Source organism: Petaurus breviceps, unplaced genomic scaffold, assembly GCF_028583685.1.
Source record: "Petaurus breviceps papuanus isolate PSGF00001 unplaced genomic scaffold, PetGlider_PUasm1.0 111, whole genome shotgun sequence".
Taxonomy (NCBI): Eukaryota; Metazoa; Chordata; class Mammalia; order Diprotodontia; family Petauridae; genus Petaurus; species Petaurus breviceps.
The window spans coordinates 487,957-508,073 of NW_027185600.1; the positions used below are offsets into that span (position 1 = coordinate 487,957).

At 37.4% G+C, this 20,117-nt stretch overlaps 1 protein-coding gene across 4 annotated transcripts in view; it reads right to left on the minus strand.

Annotated features, from left to right (window-relative positions):
* LOC138156969 (thiamine pyrophosphokinase 1-like) overlaps positions 1 to 20,117 on the minus strand; it is a 481,181-nt gene that overhangs the window by 115,832 nt on the left and 345,232 nt on the right. For all 4 annotated transcript variants that reach the window (XM_069082419.1, XM_069082427.1, XM_069082421.1 and 1 more), the window contains one exon: positions 3,396 to 3,507. In XM_069082419.1, coding sequence (XP_068938520.1) covers positions 3,396 to 3,507 — 112 coding nt within the window. The remainder of the gene's footprint in view (positions 1 to 3,395; positions 3,508 to 20,117) is intronic.

Here is a 20,117-nt window from a genome sequence, read left to right on the forward strand (position 1 = left end):
TGGCCCAGAGAAGCTTCGTTAGGACTCTGAACTCTAAGGTGGCTCTGGAGATAGGTTCTTCACAGCCTTCTGTAATTAAACCTTATAATTTCTACCTTCCCCCTTCTCTGGGATACATCCCCTTCTCTCCATTCACACAGCAATCTAAAGCTACCTACAACTACTTACAACTCACTCTTGGATGGTTACAATAGCCTTCTAACCAGCCTCCCTCCTTCAAACTTGAATTTATCCCTCACTCTGCTGCCAAGGTGATTTGCAGTTCCTCAAACTGGATATTCAACTGCCTTAATACATGTCTTTGTAATGGCTATCCCTCATGCCAATGCTTTTTCATCATCATGGTCATCTCAAACATGGTTTCCCTGGCTTTCTCGGGACTTGGCTCAATTCCTACTTTCTGAGAAGGCTTTTTCTAGGCTGGTCTTCACCTCCACTGTCTCCCTTAAGATTATGCAGGGGTAGGGAACCTGTAGCCTCCAGGTCCTCAAGTGTAGCCTTCTGACTAAATCCAAACTTCAAAGAACAAATCCCCTTAACAAAAGGATTGGTTCTATAAAACCTGGACTCAAGTCAAAAGGTTGCACCCAACGACCTAGAAGATCACATGTGGCCTTGAGGTCCCAGGTTCCTCAACCCTGGTCTAGGCCCGTATGCCTTCCCATTCAGACTGCTTTCCATCTATATTCTGTAAGTATCTTGTATGTTGTCTCCCCAGCAGAACATAAGCTTCTAGAGGGGAGGGACTGTTTTTGAACTTTTTTTACATCCCTTGCACTTAGCACAGTTCCTGGCTAATAATGAGGCTGAAGAAATGCTTGCTGAGAAGAATACTTCCTATTCCTTCAGACATCCCATGGAACAGTGAGAATTAATGGAGGTAATTTGGCTTCCTGTGGTTTAGTCTCTTAATGTACCATACCAAAGGCTGAAGTCCCACCCACAAGCCGTCCCCTACACTTTGTGGGTTATGCTCAGTATCTACAGTTTCTTGCTCATAAAATCACAGTATTAGACAGAGCTAAGACAGCTCTTAGACAGAGCTGAGATGTCTAGACTAACCCATCATTCTATAAATGAAGATGCTTAGTACTAGAGAAATAATACATTCTTTCACAAGGTTATTGAAGTTATAAATGAGGCCAGAACCCATGTTTTCTGACTCCAAGGTCTTTTCACTGTTGTCAGCCACAACTTAAAACAAAGGAAATGAAACCTTAAATCTAGTGCAAGCTCTGCCATCCAGTAGCTTTGTGATCTTTGGTAAGTAAGTAATTTAATCTCATGGCCCATTCTACCTCGCCTTCACAAGGTTTTAAACATTCTTTTTTCTCCATTAGGTTATAACCTGGGTAAAATGAGAGATTTAAAAGATGATTTTCAGTTCAGACCAGTCTCCTAGATTAGAAAGGTAAACGCGCTCTAACTCACCAAACACTGCCAATATTCTTTCTCTTTTCAGGGAACAACCAATTCTTCCTAGAGAACTGTGCCTTTAGAGACCTATGTTACTAATTTCTCTATGGCAGAGACAAAGCTAGTTTTGGGGAATGGGATATCAGAGGAAACTGAGGAGAGGAGCATATGACAAAAGGCAAGTCTCCGAGGGTCTTTTCTTTATTCTACTTTTACACTGGGGGGGGGGGGGGGCCAGGGAGGAGGGTGGGCTGAAGAGAAGGGGGAAAGTAGATAAAAGATCCTTCTTATTCTATTTTATGCTCTTGAAACTGAGGGTCAGGCAGCTAGGTGGCGCAGTGAATAGAGTACTGGCCCTGAAGTCAGGAGGACCTGAGTTCAAATGCAGCCTCAGACACTTAACAGAAAAACTGGCCGTGTGACCTTGAGCAAGTCACTTAACCCCAACAGCCCTACCTTCCCCCCTCCAAAAAAAAAAAAAAAGAAAGGTGAATCTGAGGGTCATGCCAGATTCAGGGTCTTGAAATATAAAAATATTCAGAAAAGTGAAGCAGTTGTTTAAACTGGAATAAGAGCCCCATCAGTCTCAGCTAAACAATTGAAAAGCTTATCCATACTTCTGTGAGCTAAGAGAAACCAGGCCTACTGGGTCTTCACATTCTGATGAGCTCTCTAAAAGTTGTTTTAAAATACCAGTAGTACCTTCTAATCATTTCTGAATGATTTCTGATAATTTTTAAATTCTTATGCTCAAAGTGTTATCATTTTGAATAAAATTTTGAATTTGGAAGTTCTTATATTTCATGAAGAAATTAATTATTTTATAATATTACTTCAGAATCCCAGAAACGGTGGTCAGTCCCCTAAAATGGAAATACTTTTGCAATCAGCCAAATCAATTTGCTACAAATGTGTGGGTGGTATTGCTCTTCCTTGTGACATCCTACAAGGCCTGATGGATTCAATTGTAATCAGCATTTATTTAATTACATTGAGTCTTTTCATTTTTCAAATCAAAGTTTAAGGATATCGTTAAGGTCTAGTCAAAATAAAAGATAGTGAAAAACTTTTCAATAGTGGGCAAAGCTTTATAGGTTTTGACTGTTCTTCTATATAAGAATAATGTCTGTCGGGGTGGCCAGGTAGCACAGTGAGTAAGAGCACCGGCCCCAGTGTCGGGATGACCTGGGGATCAAATCCGGGCTCAGACACGTAGCACCCACCAGAAACACCTGGTCGTGTAACCTTGAGCAAGTTACTTAACCCCGATTGCTTTAAAAAAAGAATAATGTCTGTCCAAGGAGGAAATTATGCTATGGCTAACTGACCCGGCTCTAGGCATAACCAATAAAGTTTTTTTATAGATACTATTATTTCATTTGCAAGGTTTTGTCTTCAGAACCATCTACTTCCAGACATGGCACAATCCTTTCTTGAGTCCTTTGCCTTCCTTTTTCAGACCTGTTTTCTCCCTAATTCTTCAGTGTGTTCCTGGTTCCAAAAATTTCCTCTCAGAAACAATACTAGCAGTACGTCAATTCACATTTAAGGTTTTACTGACTAAAGATGTTACCTTTCACAGATAAATATGCATTTAACATACTCTTCAAAGGTCAATACTTAACCCAAAGGAATGAAAGTATAATAGGGCTAATTCAAGAATAAGTTGGTGGAGACATAGGATAATTTTCTACAAGGCCTTTCTTCTTTCAAATCACACCATGTAGATGAACATATTCCATTCAAACATCACAGAGACCCTTGTCCACAAAACTGCCGAGTTTTAGTGCTGAGTTGTAAAAACACGAGGAGAGAGGGGGAGAGAGACAGAAAGAGAGACAGAGACACAGAGAGAGAGAGAGTGTGCACACGAACATACAGGAATCATGCAAGTTATGTTATGACTGAGGAAAATTAAATGTGATATTTAAAAATTTCAAAATTACTTTTAGCAAGAATCAAAAGGAAATTTCACTTACTGAGGTTCCATTTGAGACCAGTTGTGGTGACCTGCTTACAAGGGTGTCCAACAGGAACAAGGCCACACCAATCACCTTCAAATCCTGTGTCAACATGCAGTTTGTGCTTTCCCTACAAAAAAAAGAAACTGTTTATTAGGAAGTCCTACCAATGGAAGTGAAAGTACTTCCCCAAACAGATTTCAAAATACTCAGGAAGCCACTGGCACAGTAAATACCCAGAGACTCTGGAAAGGATTTTTCTGGGAAAGAGAGGGATTTTCAGCTAAACAATAATTCAGCCTTTGCTCCAAGAATCATAAGGAAAGTTTCTGCTTTGGCAAGGGGGAGCAAGGAATGGTAAGCAAGAATTAAGTACCTATTATGTTCAAAGCAATGTGCTCTTTTTTTTGGTGGGGGGGGGGGGGAGGAGGCCGGGGTGGTTAGTCATTTTTCAATGCTTTCTGACTCCTTATGACCTCATTTGGAGTTCTCTTGCCAAAGATACTGGAGTGGTTTGCCATTTCCTTTTCAAGTTCATTTACAGATGAGGAAACTGAGGTAAACATGGTTAAGTGACTTGTCCAGGGTCATACAACTAATAAGTATCTGAGGACACATTTGAACTCAGGAAGATGAGGCTAGCCCTGGCACGCTTATACTATTCCACCCTAGCTGCCCAAGTGTCCTAAATACTTTACAAATAATTTGATCCTCACAATAACCCTTGCAGATAGCTGTTATTATTATACTTGTTTTACAGATGAGGAAACAAATAAAAAAACAGTTAAGTGATTTTCCCAAGGTCACATATGAACACAGGTCTTCCAGAGTCCAGGCCTAGCACTTCACCCACTGTGCCAAACAACTGCTCTAGTCCAGTCAAATACAATAAACATCTAAACACCTACTATGTGGCAAATACTATGGTAACAACTGGGGTAAAATAAATAAAAAGAAAGGCAGTCCTTGCCCTCAAGAAGCTTACAATATAACACACAAAAGGCAGGAAGTGGGTGCAGGAGATTGTGTTCCATGAAGTTGGAACCAAGCAGAGGAGCAGATACAGAGAGGAATGAACCCCAAATTCCAATTTTTTCCCTCTCTAAAGGACAGCACTGGGAAGAGGGTCTACCTTCCACATCTCCAATCAAAAGAGAAAAGAAGCTGAGCAATGTGGCGAAGATCAAGGCTTTTTTTAGTGGTCAGAGGTAGAATGTGAAAAGGAAGATATCTCAGTTAAACTTAGCAGGCAAATGTTGACTCTACCATGTATAAAGAACTGCTATTAAGTTTACAAAGTCTACTTGCTCTTCCTTAATGTACAATATTTCATCTCATTTGCATACCTTTGCAGAGTTTCTTTTCCATTCTTGGAATGCATTCACCCTTCTCACCTAAGTCTATTAGGACCCTTAACTGCCTTGAAGGCTGGGTTCTGTAGTCACTTCCCAGAGAAGGCCTTCCCTAATTCTTCCTTCTCCACTCATTCTCTAGTGGATAATGTTATCTCTTCCCTAAAATTATTTGCCATGTATACCTTATTATACTCTGTAAGTCACAGGTAAGTTTCAGGTCAGAGGTTATTTTTCGTCTGTATCCTGGATGCATAGCATAATGACTTGGAAATACATTAAAAAAAATCTGAACTGGATTTAGTGAACAAAACAAATATGGAAGGGAACACTAAGAAAATGGATGATATTTTTGATACAAAAAAAAAGATCCTGACATACTAGAACACAAGGACCAAATCCAATGAAAGGATATTTAATTTGGATAAGCCTAAAATTTCACACCTGAGTTAAAAAAAAATAGACTTCACAAATAACCAGATTAGGTGCAAGAGGGAGTGGCTACACAATAGTTAACCTGGAAAAGTTCTGGATTTTAGTGGATTTATCCACGGATTTTGGTGGATTTTTAAATTCAACAAATAAGCCAAGCAATGTGGCACCCAAAAGAGTGAGAATATTCATATAGACAGCATTAAAAAAAAAAATCCATGTCTTCCCCAAAATAGAATGGAGTGTGAGAGTACTGTTTAGAGAACATCCAGACTACACATTTAGTTCATATTTCGGAAGAATGTTGGTAAACCAGAAAGAGGTAGGATAGTGTGGATACAGGTTGGCCTTGAAGCCAGGACATACTGAGTTGAAGGCCTACCTTTGATGCATCTTGACTGTGTGACCCTGAATAAGTCCCTTAGCTTAAACTCTCAGTGCTCTAGAAAGCTAAGACTATAAGTTATAGATGTGTTGACCTGCATTGATGGGGTGAATTGGAAAAATGTCTCCCAAGGATTAACAGGATAATGCCTTGAAATTCTTCCACATTATTATCTGCTGAAGGAGCTGGTGGTATTTCATTTCAAGAAGAGAAGACTCAGGGTGAACAGCTGTCAGGTTATCTTTAAATACCAGAAGGGTTCTTACATGGAAGAGTAATTAAGACTTGAAATTAGGCATAAGGAACATTGAAGGGAAGTTCTAGAGGCTTGATGACTTGAAGTGAGGAAAAAAGCAAACAACATACTAACAATCATTAGAAAGTAGATTAGGTCTTTGGGTGATGAATTCCATCAAAGGCTTGATGGCTGATAATTTAATGTCACAGGGGGTTTTCAGTCATGTCCCAAATATACTAAGTAGGCACTAAGGTCTTTTGTGACTGAGATTCTGTGGTTCTGTGTGTCAACCTTTCCTCTTTGTCAAATATATTTTTATTTCAGTGTTCTCTTTTCTTCCCTATGCACTGAAATGTTGAGTCCCTAGCCTAATGTAGTTAGTTGCTGACATCTGTACTGTAAAAATGACTCAAGATTAGTTGAAATATAAGGCATGCAGACTTAATAAAAGGTAATACTACACTATCTAACCATTTTCTCCTCCCACAGAATATATTTTCTAATTTTCTTTAAATGTTCAATTAGGAAAGGTCAAATATAGTTCATATAGAGGAGTTAAATAGAGAATTGCAACAGAGAAAGCAATCTGAAGAAAGAATTAAGTAGACATTGACCTCACATTATTTTAAAAGAAATGATTATAAAACTGATGACTTCCGATTTTGGATAATACTTGTTTTTCTCAAAAAAAAAAAAAGATTTGTAAGGAAATACTAAAAAATTATTTAATCCTCATTTCAGATCAGAGTTCTAGAAGCTGAAAGTAGAAGAGTAAAGATTACAAAATGTGTTAAATATAATTAGTGATTGGTATAATGGGTTTTACCCTTAAGCTTAGAGTCAGTCCTTTCTTCCTTCCTTCCATCTTTTATTCTTTCTCCTTCCTTCCTCCCTTCATCCTTTCACTGATTCTTTTCTTTTAAATAGTGCCAGGATAATATTCTACAAATCTCAACATTAACAGATTCTTTAAGTGAATGTTTGAATCTTCTCTGAGGAAAGTCTGGTTGTGAAAAGAAAGAAATCATTGGGGTTTTGAGGCCAGTCTTTTAAAAAAAGACCATTTGCTACTAGTCCCTTCTCCATCACTAGCCCAGAGGATATGGAAATAGAGAGGAATTTACTTTTATAAATTTTCTTCCCTGAAATCCTTTTTTTTATCTTTAACTCTACAGAAAGTCAATATGAAATCACAGAACTAGTTAAACCAAATCCTACCATGCGATCTATCTCCTGTTGGTTCTATGGTGCCATGAAGCAGAAATGAGGCTAGCATCACGGCCAATAAATATTTATTGAGTGCTCACGGTGTGGTACCTATTATATTAAAAACACAAGAGACAACCTCTGCCCTTCTTAAGTGTTGATACTGCAAGTACTTACATAATACATGAACAAGGAAGGTGAAATTAGGACCTATAATTTTGAACTAGTTATTTTTTTATTTTGATTAAATAAACATTTCCTGGTCATTAGTTATCAGCTTTGAATACTTTCTGACCCCTGGTATTATCATTTATACATTCATATATATAATTATTTATAAGCCACTCCCCTCCTGGCCAAAATGTAAGCTGACTCTTTCCTTTGTAGTTGACATGTAAGTATCCAGTGCAAAACCTTATACAGAATAAGCACTTAATTTAAATTTTTGGATTGAATTGAAATGATAGCGAAGCAAATAGCAGGATAAGCTGTCTTCACACAAACCTTACCATGGAGCCATTGAAAACCATATCCACCACACACATGTCATGGTACAGCTGACTTCCTAACTTCTCCGTTCAAAAGATTCATGAATAAATTTGCATGGAAGAAAAGAATATGAGGCAATGCCTCATGGATGTATGCTCATTTGCTGGTGTGCTCTAATCTTCAATTCCCCCTTTGACCAACAGAAACCAGCCTAGGCTATTGGTAACTTAGTCTATTGAATTCTGCATCAAGGTTTTCCTGATGTTGATAATCTGCATCCTTAGAGCAAAAACTCTGTGAAGTGTCATATGGACGAAAATTATTTATGGCCATGTGACCCAGGGAATTCACTACTTTGAAGGTCTTGGGATCCCATCTCCTTTTGTCCCTGTATATGACTATGTGATGCTCTTAGTACATGTGTACTCCCACTAGGATGTATTTATCTAGTTAGATGGAAGGACCAGTTGGATCAATAAGGAGGATAACCAATGATGAGATTAGATTAAGCCAATTAGGTCTTTCTGAGAATATGGCTCAATGGTCTCAGGTGATGTCCTATAGGGAAGGTGATACTCAAAATGAAATATCTTTCTTCCTATTTATCAGATATTGATTTAGTATAAAGAAAGCAGTGCAAAGAAAGAATATTAATGTACAGAAAACAGAATTATATTTACTCCTGGTACTTTACGTAACTTTTAATATTCTAAATGTTACAGGAATTTAAATAAGGGATCAAAATTCTACTCTGCTGATATATACAAACAGTATAGGCCAACGTCAGTATGCATGTATATGCATGGTAAATGCATGTATGGAGGTGGTATATAGGTAAAAAAGTTCTGTGACTGTGTGTGGTCTTATAAACTTGCTGTGCATAAATACATAAGGACTAAAACTATAGCATGAAACAATTAAAATTTTACAATTAAAAATTTTCAGAAGTCATTTTATCAGTTAATAGCATTTTTTAGAAAGCCAGGTTATGGGTTGGTATTAATACCTATGACAGAAAACAATAATAAGGGTACAGATGAGAGTAACCAAAACACCAGGAATGCATGGAACATGAAACACTACCAGTGAGGAAGGAGAATGTGAGAAAGGTAAATAGTAGAGAGGCTTGAAAATTTAGGTTTGGAAAATTAAGTTGCATTCAATTCTTTGTGACCCCATTTGGGGTTTTCTGGGCAAGGAAACTGGAGTGGTTTGCCATTTCCTTCTCTAGCTCATTTTACACGTGAGGAAACAGAGGCGATAAGGGTTAAGTGACTTGCTCTGGGTCACACACAGCTAGTAAGCATCTGAGGCCAGATTTGAATTCTCCACCACATCACTTAGCTGGACCCCTATGTATGGGCAACCACACTGGCATATCCAGGATGGCTGCTAGTATAGGTTCTTAGATCTGCTTTAGTGGAAAAGATAGCTATTTAAGGGGTCAACAATCTTTTAAAATTACATTCACTAGTGCAGGGGAAAAGTCAGCACTCTGAACTTCAGACAAAACACAAGCAGAGAAAGACCCACAGACAGGGCTCTGACTCCCTGAATCAACTATACACTTTATATATAGATGGATCAAGAGAGCCTTTACATCTAAGCAGTCTGGGAGATCTGAACATATGGCCACTCAGAATCTCAACCATGCAATCAGAAGCTCCTTCTCATAAGCAAGCCCACAAAAAAAAAAAAGTTTTTTCTAATTTGACCTTTGGCTTTTAAAAGGTCTTCTTGAAGACCACTGAAATTCTTGTCACAGGTTTCAGCATAGGATTCGGATCTAGAAGGAACTTTAAAAGATCATCTAGTCAAACCTTGTCATTTTAGCTTATTTTTATTAAATGTTGTTATTCCAAATTGCAAAAATTGGTTTTCCCTCCTACCAACCCTCAACAAAGGGTTGTGTATGGAAGAAACACAAAACCCCTGCAATAAATATGCATAGTAAAGCAAAACAAATTCCTGCACTGTGTCCCCAAAAGAGGTTTCTTGTGCTGTGTTCTAAGTCTATTACTTCACTTTTCAGAAGATATACAGCAGCTTTTGTGGTGCATTGGAGATAGCACCCTGCCTGGAGTCAAGAGGACCTGAGTTCAAATCCAATATCAAATACTTATCAGCTATGTGACCCTGGGCAAGTCACTTAATCTTGGTGGCCTCAGTCTCCTTATCTGAAAAATAGGCTGGAGAAGGAAATGGCAAACCACTCCAGTTGCCAAGAAAACTTGAAATGGAGTCACGAAAAGTTTCTTTGTATTCATGATGCCAAAAAAAAATCTTAGGATTTAATGAAATAAATCAACAAAAATTACTCTGTTACTCCGTTGATTTGATGTAAAATAACAGTTTAGGCTTGTCTTTAAAAATTAAAAAAAAAAAAACTTTCTCCTGTTTTCTTTACAACTTCATGACACCCCATTATACAATGCTCTAGCTAATTTCATTTAAGAATTTTTAGCAAATTAGGAAGAATTTTTTTTTTTCAGTTAATAGGGACTAGAGATAGAAGAGAAGACTTTTCTTTTTGACAAAAAATACATGGAAAGGCCTCAGCAAAGTATTATGCAAGAAATAATATAAAATAGGCAGCTAGCTGGCACAGTGGGTAGAAAATTAAGCCTGAACTAAGGGAGTTAGATTAAATCCAGCCTCAGATATTTATTAGCTGTGTAAATCTAGGTAAAATATTTTATCTGTCTACCTCAGTTTCTTCAACTATAAAAATAGCATCTACTTCCTAGGGTTATTGGGATGATCAAATGAGATCATATTTACAAGACAATTAGCACAATACCTAGAACACTGTAGACACTATGTAAATGCCATTATTGTTATTATATATATATTGTGTTTATTTTATTTTTATTATACCATTTTGTTTTTCAATTTCATTTAAATTTTCAGTGATTTAAAACACATAATATTAACTAAGCTTTCCTTTTAGTCTTTCCTTACAAAGCCATTCTCTCTCCCCATTATTGTAAGAATCATCTGATACTATCATTTGGGAGCACAGGTAACTCTTGGTCTACATTCAACAAAAAGTGTTCTGTCTTCCTCTGAAAAAGATCTTCTGATGAGCCAGATACTGATGATTTGAGTCTTCAAGGATTTTTATCCTTTTGTAAAAGTGTAAATCAACAAGGACAATATCATGCACAGATCCTTTGGGTTGAACTGTGGGAAACCTTTCTCTCCCCATCCTGGGGGTGTGGGTGGGTGTGTTGGAGCGGGGTGTCAGGGTAGTTCTAGAGAAAAATTTATTCCACTCCTTATGCAGACTACTTCCTAATTCTCCTGGGTGCAGAACTCTTAACACATGCTAGCCTCTATGTGATCTGACATAAGCAGGCACACAGTCTGACAACCCAGAACTTCTCCAGGGATTTATGTCATTACTAGAGACTACAGGTACATTAAATAATCAATTACATCCATCCCTTCTCATGAATCATTGTGCAAGTTCCTCTTCTATTCCTGTAATGTGCCCAGAGCTCTTTTTGAAGACAATGGTAGGTCTGTGAAAAGAAGGTATAGAGAGAAAACAAGGAATCTTACCCTGAAATTGCCCCCTTTTAGGTTTTACACACAGTAAGAGCTTAATCATTGCTTGAGTAGAGTTAAATTGATAAAGTGCAATTCAGAGAAAGTTGATTAATGCATTACATTAAACACAAAAAATAATAAATGACAAAAGATGAAGGCTTAAGTAGAGCACTTCACAAAGATGTGTTAGAATGCCAGCTATGCTGAACAGAGGTGATATGATGCAGCTCTCCTTTCTCACTCAGAGTCAAAGGATGAGGCAGAATACATGGAATACTGGATAACTTGAAATAGATGAACCAAAGAGTTAAAATACAAAGGTAACATGTTTGTCAAAATACTAAGTCACTTAATACTAAAATACTAAGACGCAAAATACAAACAAAGCTCTAACCATTTACACTTCGATTCTCAGTAAGTCTTCAAATCCTTAAAAACACATTATTTGATTCTGATGGCAATCTCTTAATTGTAGATGCTTATAAAGCTAAAATATCCAAAGGCAGTATGTAAAAGATAGATCAAGAAAGCAAGTGAAAAACAAGGGTGCTAAACCTGGCTTTTGTTTTTAATCTGATGTTGAAGAAAGGAAGACTGCAGGTTTTAATGATAATGACAAGCTTATAAAGCATCCATCCATCTATCTAATCTGGATGCTGGACAATGTTCATTTCCTACCTTATAGCTCATTACACCCAAATCTCTGGTCTATAGTCCATCTCAATATGAGCCAAGGTTCACCATGCAGAGGTGAGAAGCACATGAAGGTAAAAGTCTGGAGATGCCCCTGTGCTACCTGCCCCAGGTCCTTAAACAATTTTATCAATGAACAGCATGTGGAACCACAGAAACTGAGATCCATGAAGGGACAAGAAGGAGAACAAGAGTTTGAATCACATTTTCCTGAACCGACATATTCACCTAGTCAGTGAACAATCAAGCATTTATTGATTTCTTACTAAGTGACAAGGACTATGCTAAGTACTAGAGATACAAAGAAAGCTCCTCCCCTTGACCCCAATGCCAAGAAAAAAAATTCCTGCTCAAGTATCCCATAGTCTAATGAGGGAGATAATATGTCAACAATCCTATACAAACAAACTATATTCAAGATAAACAGGAAATAACCAAATAACCAATAACAGGAAGGAAGGCTCTAACAAGAAGGGTGATTAGCAAAGGCTTCTTGTAAATGGTAGAATTATAACTGGGACAAGAAAAGGAGAGCAGGAGATGGAAAGGAGGAGGAAGAGAATTCTAGGCATAAAGACAATGAAAATACCCTAAGTCAGGAAAGAGTATCTTGTTCAAGAAGACTACTGTCACAGAGGAAGACACAAGTAAGGAGTAAGAAGATAAAAGATAGGAAGGAAAGATTTTGTATTTGATCTTCGAGATGAGAAGAATCACTGGAGTGGATTAAATAGGGCAGTGACATGGTCAGACCTGACAATGAGTGAAAGATGGATAAGAGTGGGGAGAGATTTGAGGAAGGAACAACAAACAAAAGGCATTGAAATAATTTAGGCATTAGAAGATGAGATCCTGCACCAGGTGGCAGAAGTGTCAGGGGAGAGAAGAGATATGAGAGATTTTACAGAGGCTGAATTAACAGGGCTTGGCACTAGATTGGATGGGTGAGGGGGAGGGAGAGAGAGTCAAAGATGACATCTAGGTGTGAGCCTGAAAGGATGATCAAAATTTCAACTATTTTGATCCTTGAAGGTTATCTGTTTTTGGATATAACTACAATAACAAAGGACTTCCCTAGTAAAACAAAGCTGGATTTATGGAACTCCTAAGTGAGACCTTCCACATTCTCTTATTCTGCAAAATCTATATAAGGAACCATAGGAAAAAGTTCCTGGGATTATCATGATTAGCATACAAAACAATTCTGGACAAGGTAGGTTACTTGCTGACAATGACATGTCTGTCACAGTACTGTTTCGTGTTTTATATTGGCTGCTTGAAAAATACGAGTTATTTTTTTTTGTCCTGTGATGTTTTGGCTCTGATGATTCTATCTGTGCATTTCAATAATTTACTAAACCAAAGGAGTCCTGTGCATCTGCTTTTAATAGGCATATCTGAAATGCTTTTTGCTCTGGATTGCTTGGAAATTCAACTGTTTGTTTTTGACCTTTTAGCTTCTCCTGTTCCAGGAGGGGGTTACATTTCCCCTCTTTGAAGGTCTTCAAGCAAAAGCTATGGATGACCATTGAGTGTGCTATAGGGGATGGAAGGTAGGGAAATCATATTTTCTGATTCAGCTTAAACTCTATGACCTCTGAAATCTCTTCCAGATTAGAGATCTGTGATTCTCTGATTCTGAAGGTAATCTCACATTTCACATTTTTTCTCAAAGTTTTGCAAATGCCTTCAGGTACAAGAATCACATTTCTAACCTGAACTAGATTTATAGGCCAAATAAGTCTGCTGACAGAAGGGGAAATATGAGTGGTTTTGAATCCTTCCTCAATTCAATTCAATTTGATAAATGTTTGTTAAGTACCTAACTGTATGGGTTTCTGTGACAGGGGCTGGGATACAAAAACAGAAACACCAAAAACAGCCCCATCAATGAGCTATATTCAAGAGGCACCTAGGTAGCACAGTGGATAGAGAACTAGACTTAAAATCAAGAAGATCTCAGTTCAAATTTGACCTCAAACAATGACTAGCTCTGTGTGTGTGTGTGTGTGTGTGTGTGTGTGTGAGAGAGAGAGACAGAGAGACAGAGAGAGAGAGAGAGAGACAGAGAGAGAGAGAGAGAGAGAGAGAGAGAGACAGAGAGAGAGAGAAACAGAGAGAGAGACAGAGAGACAGAGACAGACAGAGACAGAGACCCTGGACAAGTTGCTTAGCATTCTTTATATGCAGAAGGAGGATAATAATAACACCTACCTCTGAGGTGATTTGAGGAGAAAGTGAGATTGATATTTATAGATGTTTCGCTATCTTTAAAGAACAATATGAATGCTAGCTATTGTTAATATTTTTCGTCATCATCAAGATTATACTGGGGTGGGAAGGGGTGGGGGAGTGGGTTATCATATGTACACACATAAGAATGAGAACAAGGAAGGTTTCATTCAGGAGAAAGCTTCTGAGCTGGGCCTGGGAACAAAACAAGGATTCTGGAACTTTATGCATGCAAAAAATAATCGAGAATATGCTGTCACATGATGAAAAAAAATTACAAATCAATCAATCCTTGATCAGTTAAACATCTGCACTATCCTGCTCTGAAACAGATTTGTTTCCAGTTAAAACAGTAACACTGAGTATGTTATTGACCTATTGACTTCTTCTTCCTGCCATCTCTCTATAACTCACATTTATAAAGGACTAAACCCAATTTCTACACAACTAAAAAGCATGTCTCCCACTGTCCTTCTGTGTCACCCTCATTTCAGAGTTGAGAAAAGGAAGGCAAGGAGTAGCAGAATCATCCACCAGGAGTCACAAGGTAGGAAGTTGAACAGTCAAGAATATTGCACACAAATCCAAAGCTCTTCCCACTCTGTCTACTTTTACAATCCATATCTTAATTCAATATGCAATTTGGGTGTTATCACCTCTACATAACTTTATCTGATCCCCCAATTGTAAGTGGTCTCTCTCATCTCTAATTATCTCATATTAATTCATTTCAATACCTATTGAATCCTTCCAGGAAAATGTTAATTTACTGACTGCCCTATGGTGCCATTCACCTTTCTTGAAGCTACACTTTTTTTTTTTCCTAGCCACCATCCCACTAAATGTTGTCTCCTCTTTTTAGAATATAAATTTATTTAGGACAGGTATACTAACACTTTATATCCCAAGAGTCTAACACAATACCCAGCTTGTAAAAGACACTTAATTTTTTGCTTTTGTTTACGAGGAGAGCACATGGTTATATCATCTTTTTGTCATCTCATTTCCCACCTGGCTGCCCTTTTGGATTTCTCTATCATGCCCCCAGGAACCTCACCATCCTGTAAGCCTGCATCAGTCTTGCTTGATAATCATACTTCATTAGTACCTTATGCTCTTCTGATTGAGAACCCTCTTTTTGGACACCTCAGTGAAGATAGCCTCCCAATTCCTCCATTTAAGGAGGGTTACCCAAGCCAAGTTACCTCTTCAATTTTCACATGGCTTTACTCCTTTGGATTTCTGCTGTCATTCTTCCCTCCTGGCCCTTTACCTTCCCTATTCAGTTGGTTTTACTAAGCTTTGGTTTTACTTCCTTTAAATTCTAATCAACTGAAGGCAGGGACTGTCTTTCTTTTTCATATTTAAATCCCTAGGATTTAGCACAGTGCTAGACATAGAGTAGGTAGCTCTTAATGCATATTTGTTGAGTCTTTCTCTTTAATCTCCCCATCTACTTATCTTCCTTTATTTTGTCCCAATAACTATGGAGGGATTTAAAAAATACTATCTTTCATTACCAATAATATTGTAAAACACGAAAAGAAAATAATTGATAAGCCTTCTGAAAATTCAAAGTTGAAAAACTGACTTAATATATGTGCTCTCATTTTGGTACACTGGTTGAAATGGTAAACTCTCATAGGAAAGAAACATCATAGTTATTTATGCTATGGAGAGTCTCTATGTTAATGTTTAACTATAAAATGCCCTACATTTTGTGAGATATCTCTGGGGGGGAGGAGATATCCCATTTGGTGTGGGGGTGAGGGAGGGAGAGCAAGACGAGGTATGAGTGTGGATGTGCATATATTTTAAATTCTTTTGAGAAACGTTCTGAGAAAACCTTCTAGAAAAATAATGTGTCTAAATTTTGTTTTCCATTTTGATCTTCTTATTGAAGCTATGATTCAAGGAACTTTAAATTGGGCATCTTTAGCTGGTTCTAGTTCAAAAAGGAATGCAAGACTTTTCTTTTCAGCACTGGTGGGAAAAATCAGATAATATATTGACCAGATTTCTCTTCCCCTCTCCCACACACCCCAAAAAAGGTTCTTGTTATATGAAAATGTGTGGCTAACAAAATAAGCATCCCAATAAACATTTCAACTTTCTCTTTAGATTACTTTACTAACTACCTTCAATTCTTCTGCAAAGTAATTGATCAGCATGGCAAGATATTCCTACACTAGGTAATCAACTACCAAGATTACTGTGAATACAAACAAGCACTTTCTTCCACCAGACTCCTCCTTTCCTCTAGATTAGCTATTCATCAGGAGACCCACAAGGGAAGAGCTCTGCAGTTAACTGAGTAGCTTCTTGGCAGTGCATCCAGGCTGAATGGTGGGGGAGAGAACCACTTGAATTGTTCCAATTATTTTCCTGTCCAAATAAACAACATAAGCTGTTCCTGCATCTCAAGAACACATCACAGCTAATGTATAGGATGGTTTATGGATTAGTGGGTGTCTAGTATTTTTTTTTCCTCTTGTGCTAATAATACTCCTAAAATATAGTTAGTGTGTATGATTTTCCTTTTCTTTAAAGAAGAGATTTCTTATTTGTTTATAGAAAAATCAGCATGGTTATCAGTGAAGTAATTGTGGGGCAAGAATAAAAAATTCTTCAGAAAATTGAACTTTAACACACCCCCACTGTGTTCTTGTGAGGATTGAATCAAGTGAGATAATATAAAAATGTAAAGCACTTTGTACATCTTAAATGTTAGCCATCATCACCATCATCATTAGTTAGGCATGTATAGATTGGACTTTGTGGGCTTTCATTTTAACTTTTCAAGTAGAATCATTCCAATGGCAAAAAATGGCCCTTATCCTTTCTACTGTACAACATAGAAACAATTTTCCTCTGAATACCATTTTTGGTGTTATAAGGACTTAATGGTCTGTATAAATAGTATAAGAAACACGTTTAGATGATAGTTAGCCTCTAATAAATGTTTACTGAGTTGAACTAATACCCTTAACATTGACTAAAATTCGATAAGCACAGGCTAAGTATTATTAAGAATCCATGAGTGGGAGAGACGATATTTAACTAAAGGGATCCCTTTCCATCCCTCCCCCTCACATTTTCAATCTCACCTTATTGTTTAATTCCTTTCCTATTTCCAACAAACATGCTCACTTCCCTTCACTAGATCCAACCATTTCTACAAGCGATTGCCTTGTATGTCTTCCCCTCATCATCAAACTCCTTTGCAGGTAAGGGAGGAGGAAGGTATTTACACTTATTGCCACTACTTAGTCAACCTTCACTATCCAACCTTTTGGAATTTGGCTTCAGGTCTCATAATCAAAATGAAACAGTTCTCAAAAATTACCAGTGATCTTTGAAGTGCCAAGTATGATCATCTTTTCTTAATCCTCTCCCTTCTGAACCTCTCTGAAGCATATGATATTGTTGACTACTATATCTACCTGGATACTCCCTCTTCAGTTTGTTTTTATGAAAATATTCTTCCCCCAGTTTGCCTTCTACCTATCAGAGCAATTTTGATGACCTTATCCTTACATGGATTTATTTAGCATCTCTATACAAATGATTCACAGATCTGTTTATCATCCAATCTTCTCTATTCCTGCTGAGAAACATCATCCTTCCAGTTTCCCAGATTTACAAACTCAGATTATCATCCCATACAAATCAATGCTCAAACATCCTGGTTTCTACTTCTACAACCCCTCCTGCAATGACCATAGACTAGGGGAGAGGTGATAAGGACCAGAACTAGGGTGGTAGTAGTGTTGAAAGTGGAAAGAAGTATATATACGTGTGTGTGTATCTATCTATCATCTACCAAAATGTTGTGGAAACAGAAACAAGATCTGAGGACTGACTGTATATATTAATTGAGAAAGAAGGGAGGAGTTAAGGAAGATATGGAAATTGATAATCTGGATGACTAGAAAGATCATGGTCTGACCATATCATTGTTCTATTCAATAAACTCCAAGGCCCCCTGTTGCTTTGAGGATAAAATATAAACTCCTCTGTCTGGTTACATATAAAACCTTCACAATACAGCTGCACAAAACTAATTACACATCACTCCCATTATCCACTCTACAATCCATTCAAACTGGACTTCTTGCTATTCTTCCCACAAAGCATTTCTCTAGGCTTGGGAACTGATCCTTTCCTATGGCTGAAATGTTCTCTCTGCTCACTTCTGGCTCAGAAAATCCCCATACTTCCTCCAAGGAGGAAAAACAAAAAGATGTGATAGTGATAATAACAACAAAGCCCCTCGAAGAGAGAGAACAAAAACTGCTCCAAGAAATTTCAGAATGACTTAAACTTTCAATTAGGAGATTAAATAAAGAAACATGTGATGTATATAATAATTGAAATAAGATCTCTGATTGGGGCAGGAAAGAGGCACAGTGGACAGAGCACTGGGTCTGGAGTCAGGAAGACTAGAGCTAAAATCTGTTCTCAAATATTTACTAGCTGTGTGACCCTGGGCAGGTAATTTCACCCTAACTGCCTCAGTTTCCTCATCTGTAAAATTAGCTGGAGAAGGAAATGGTAAATCACTCCAGTATTTTTGCCCCCCCCCCCAAAAAGAAATGACTGAAAATGACTAAACAAAAAGATCTCTGAAAAAAAAAGCTATAAGAAGATTGTAAGCAATGATTTAAAAAGGGGTAATTTATGCAAAATCTTTTTTTGTGTGTGTGCTTTTTGGAGGGGCAGTTGGAGTTAAGTGACTTGCCCAAAGTCACATGACTTTGTTAAGTGTCCAAGGCTAAATTTGAACTCAGGTCCTCCTGACTCCAGGGCCAGTGCTGTATTCACTGCGCCACCTAGCCACCACCTATGAAAAATCTTAATAAAGCTATAGACGATATAAGGATTAGGATGGTCTATTTAGGAGAGAAAAATGGGGATGGCAAGCAATATAAAGGAACAAAATTAACAAAAAAGAAATCTAAAAGATCATACCTGGAAAAGATCTGAGTTCTCTACAAACCAAAGCAAAAGAGCAAGAGGACAGAGTTCAGTGAAACAATATGGTAAATAATGGTCACTGAGAAAGAGAAAGAAATAGTACAAATCTTATATTCCAGTGAAGCACATAAGAAAATTGCCTGGAAATAGTAGAAACAGCAACCAAAATAAAAACTGACGGGATCTAATAGACATTGCTAGAGAATATCCTGAAGTTTAACCCAGAAAATTATCCTAATTTAACTAAACTTAGAAATTAAGTCAACAAATTCTAGAGCTTTAATAACAAAGAACCCTAGAAGCACTTAATAGATAATTCACATATTAAAGATCACTCATTTGAATTGCAAAAGACTACTCAATAAGGTTGAGAAATTAATTGAATATGGGATATGGAAAAGCAAAGAAGCTTTTCTTATATTCCAAATTACCTTCCATGGAAAACTACCAATGTCCCTCCCTCCCTCCCTCCCTTCCTTCCTTCCTTCCTTCCTATGTAATTTCACTGGAAATTCCCTCAACCAATGGACATCAGCCTTTATTCTGAAACTTGCATGTTAGAAAGTTGAATGGGGCCCTGGGAAATTAAGTAATTAACTCAAGGTCAAACAAACAGAAGAAGTACTGGTAGCTAAGTCTTCCTAACTCCAGGACCAGAGTTCAATCCTCTATGCCTATAGAAATGTGACTAGAAAGGAACTTAAGGTCATAAGCCCAGACCAAATTATTTTCTCAATTTATAGATGATATGATGGTTTCCTTTAAAAAGCTTACAGAATTTTACTTATACTTATGCACACACACACACACACACACACACACACACACTCTCACCCCAACAATAAATAGCTTCAATGAAAGGCAGAACACAAAATATATCCACAAAAATAATCATGATTCTTATACTACCATAAACTAAGAGAAAAGATAAACAAAAAGAACAATAATTTGCAATAAGAGCAAAATCTATTAAATATCAGCAACTTAATCTCTCAACATATATACTGGATGTATTTAACTGAAATAAAGGAAGACCTCTCCACAATTAGAAAGCTTCTGACTGTTGATACCTGGGTCATGTTAATATGTAAAAATTATGACAGTACACAACTTTAGCATTATATACTGATTAAATTTCTAAGAAGATGCTTTGAAAAGAGAGAATTAAAACAAAACCCATATGT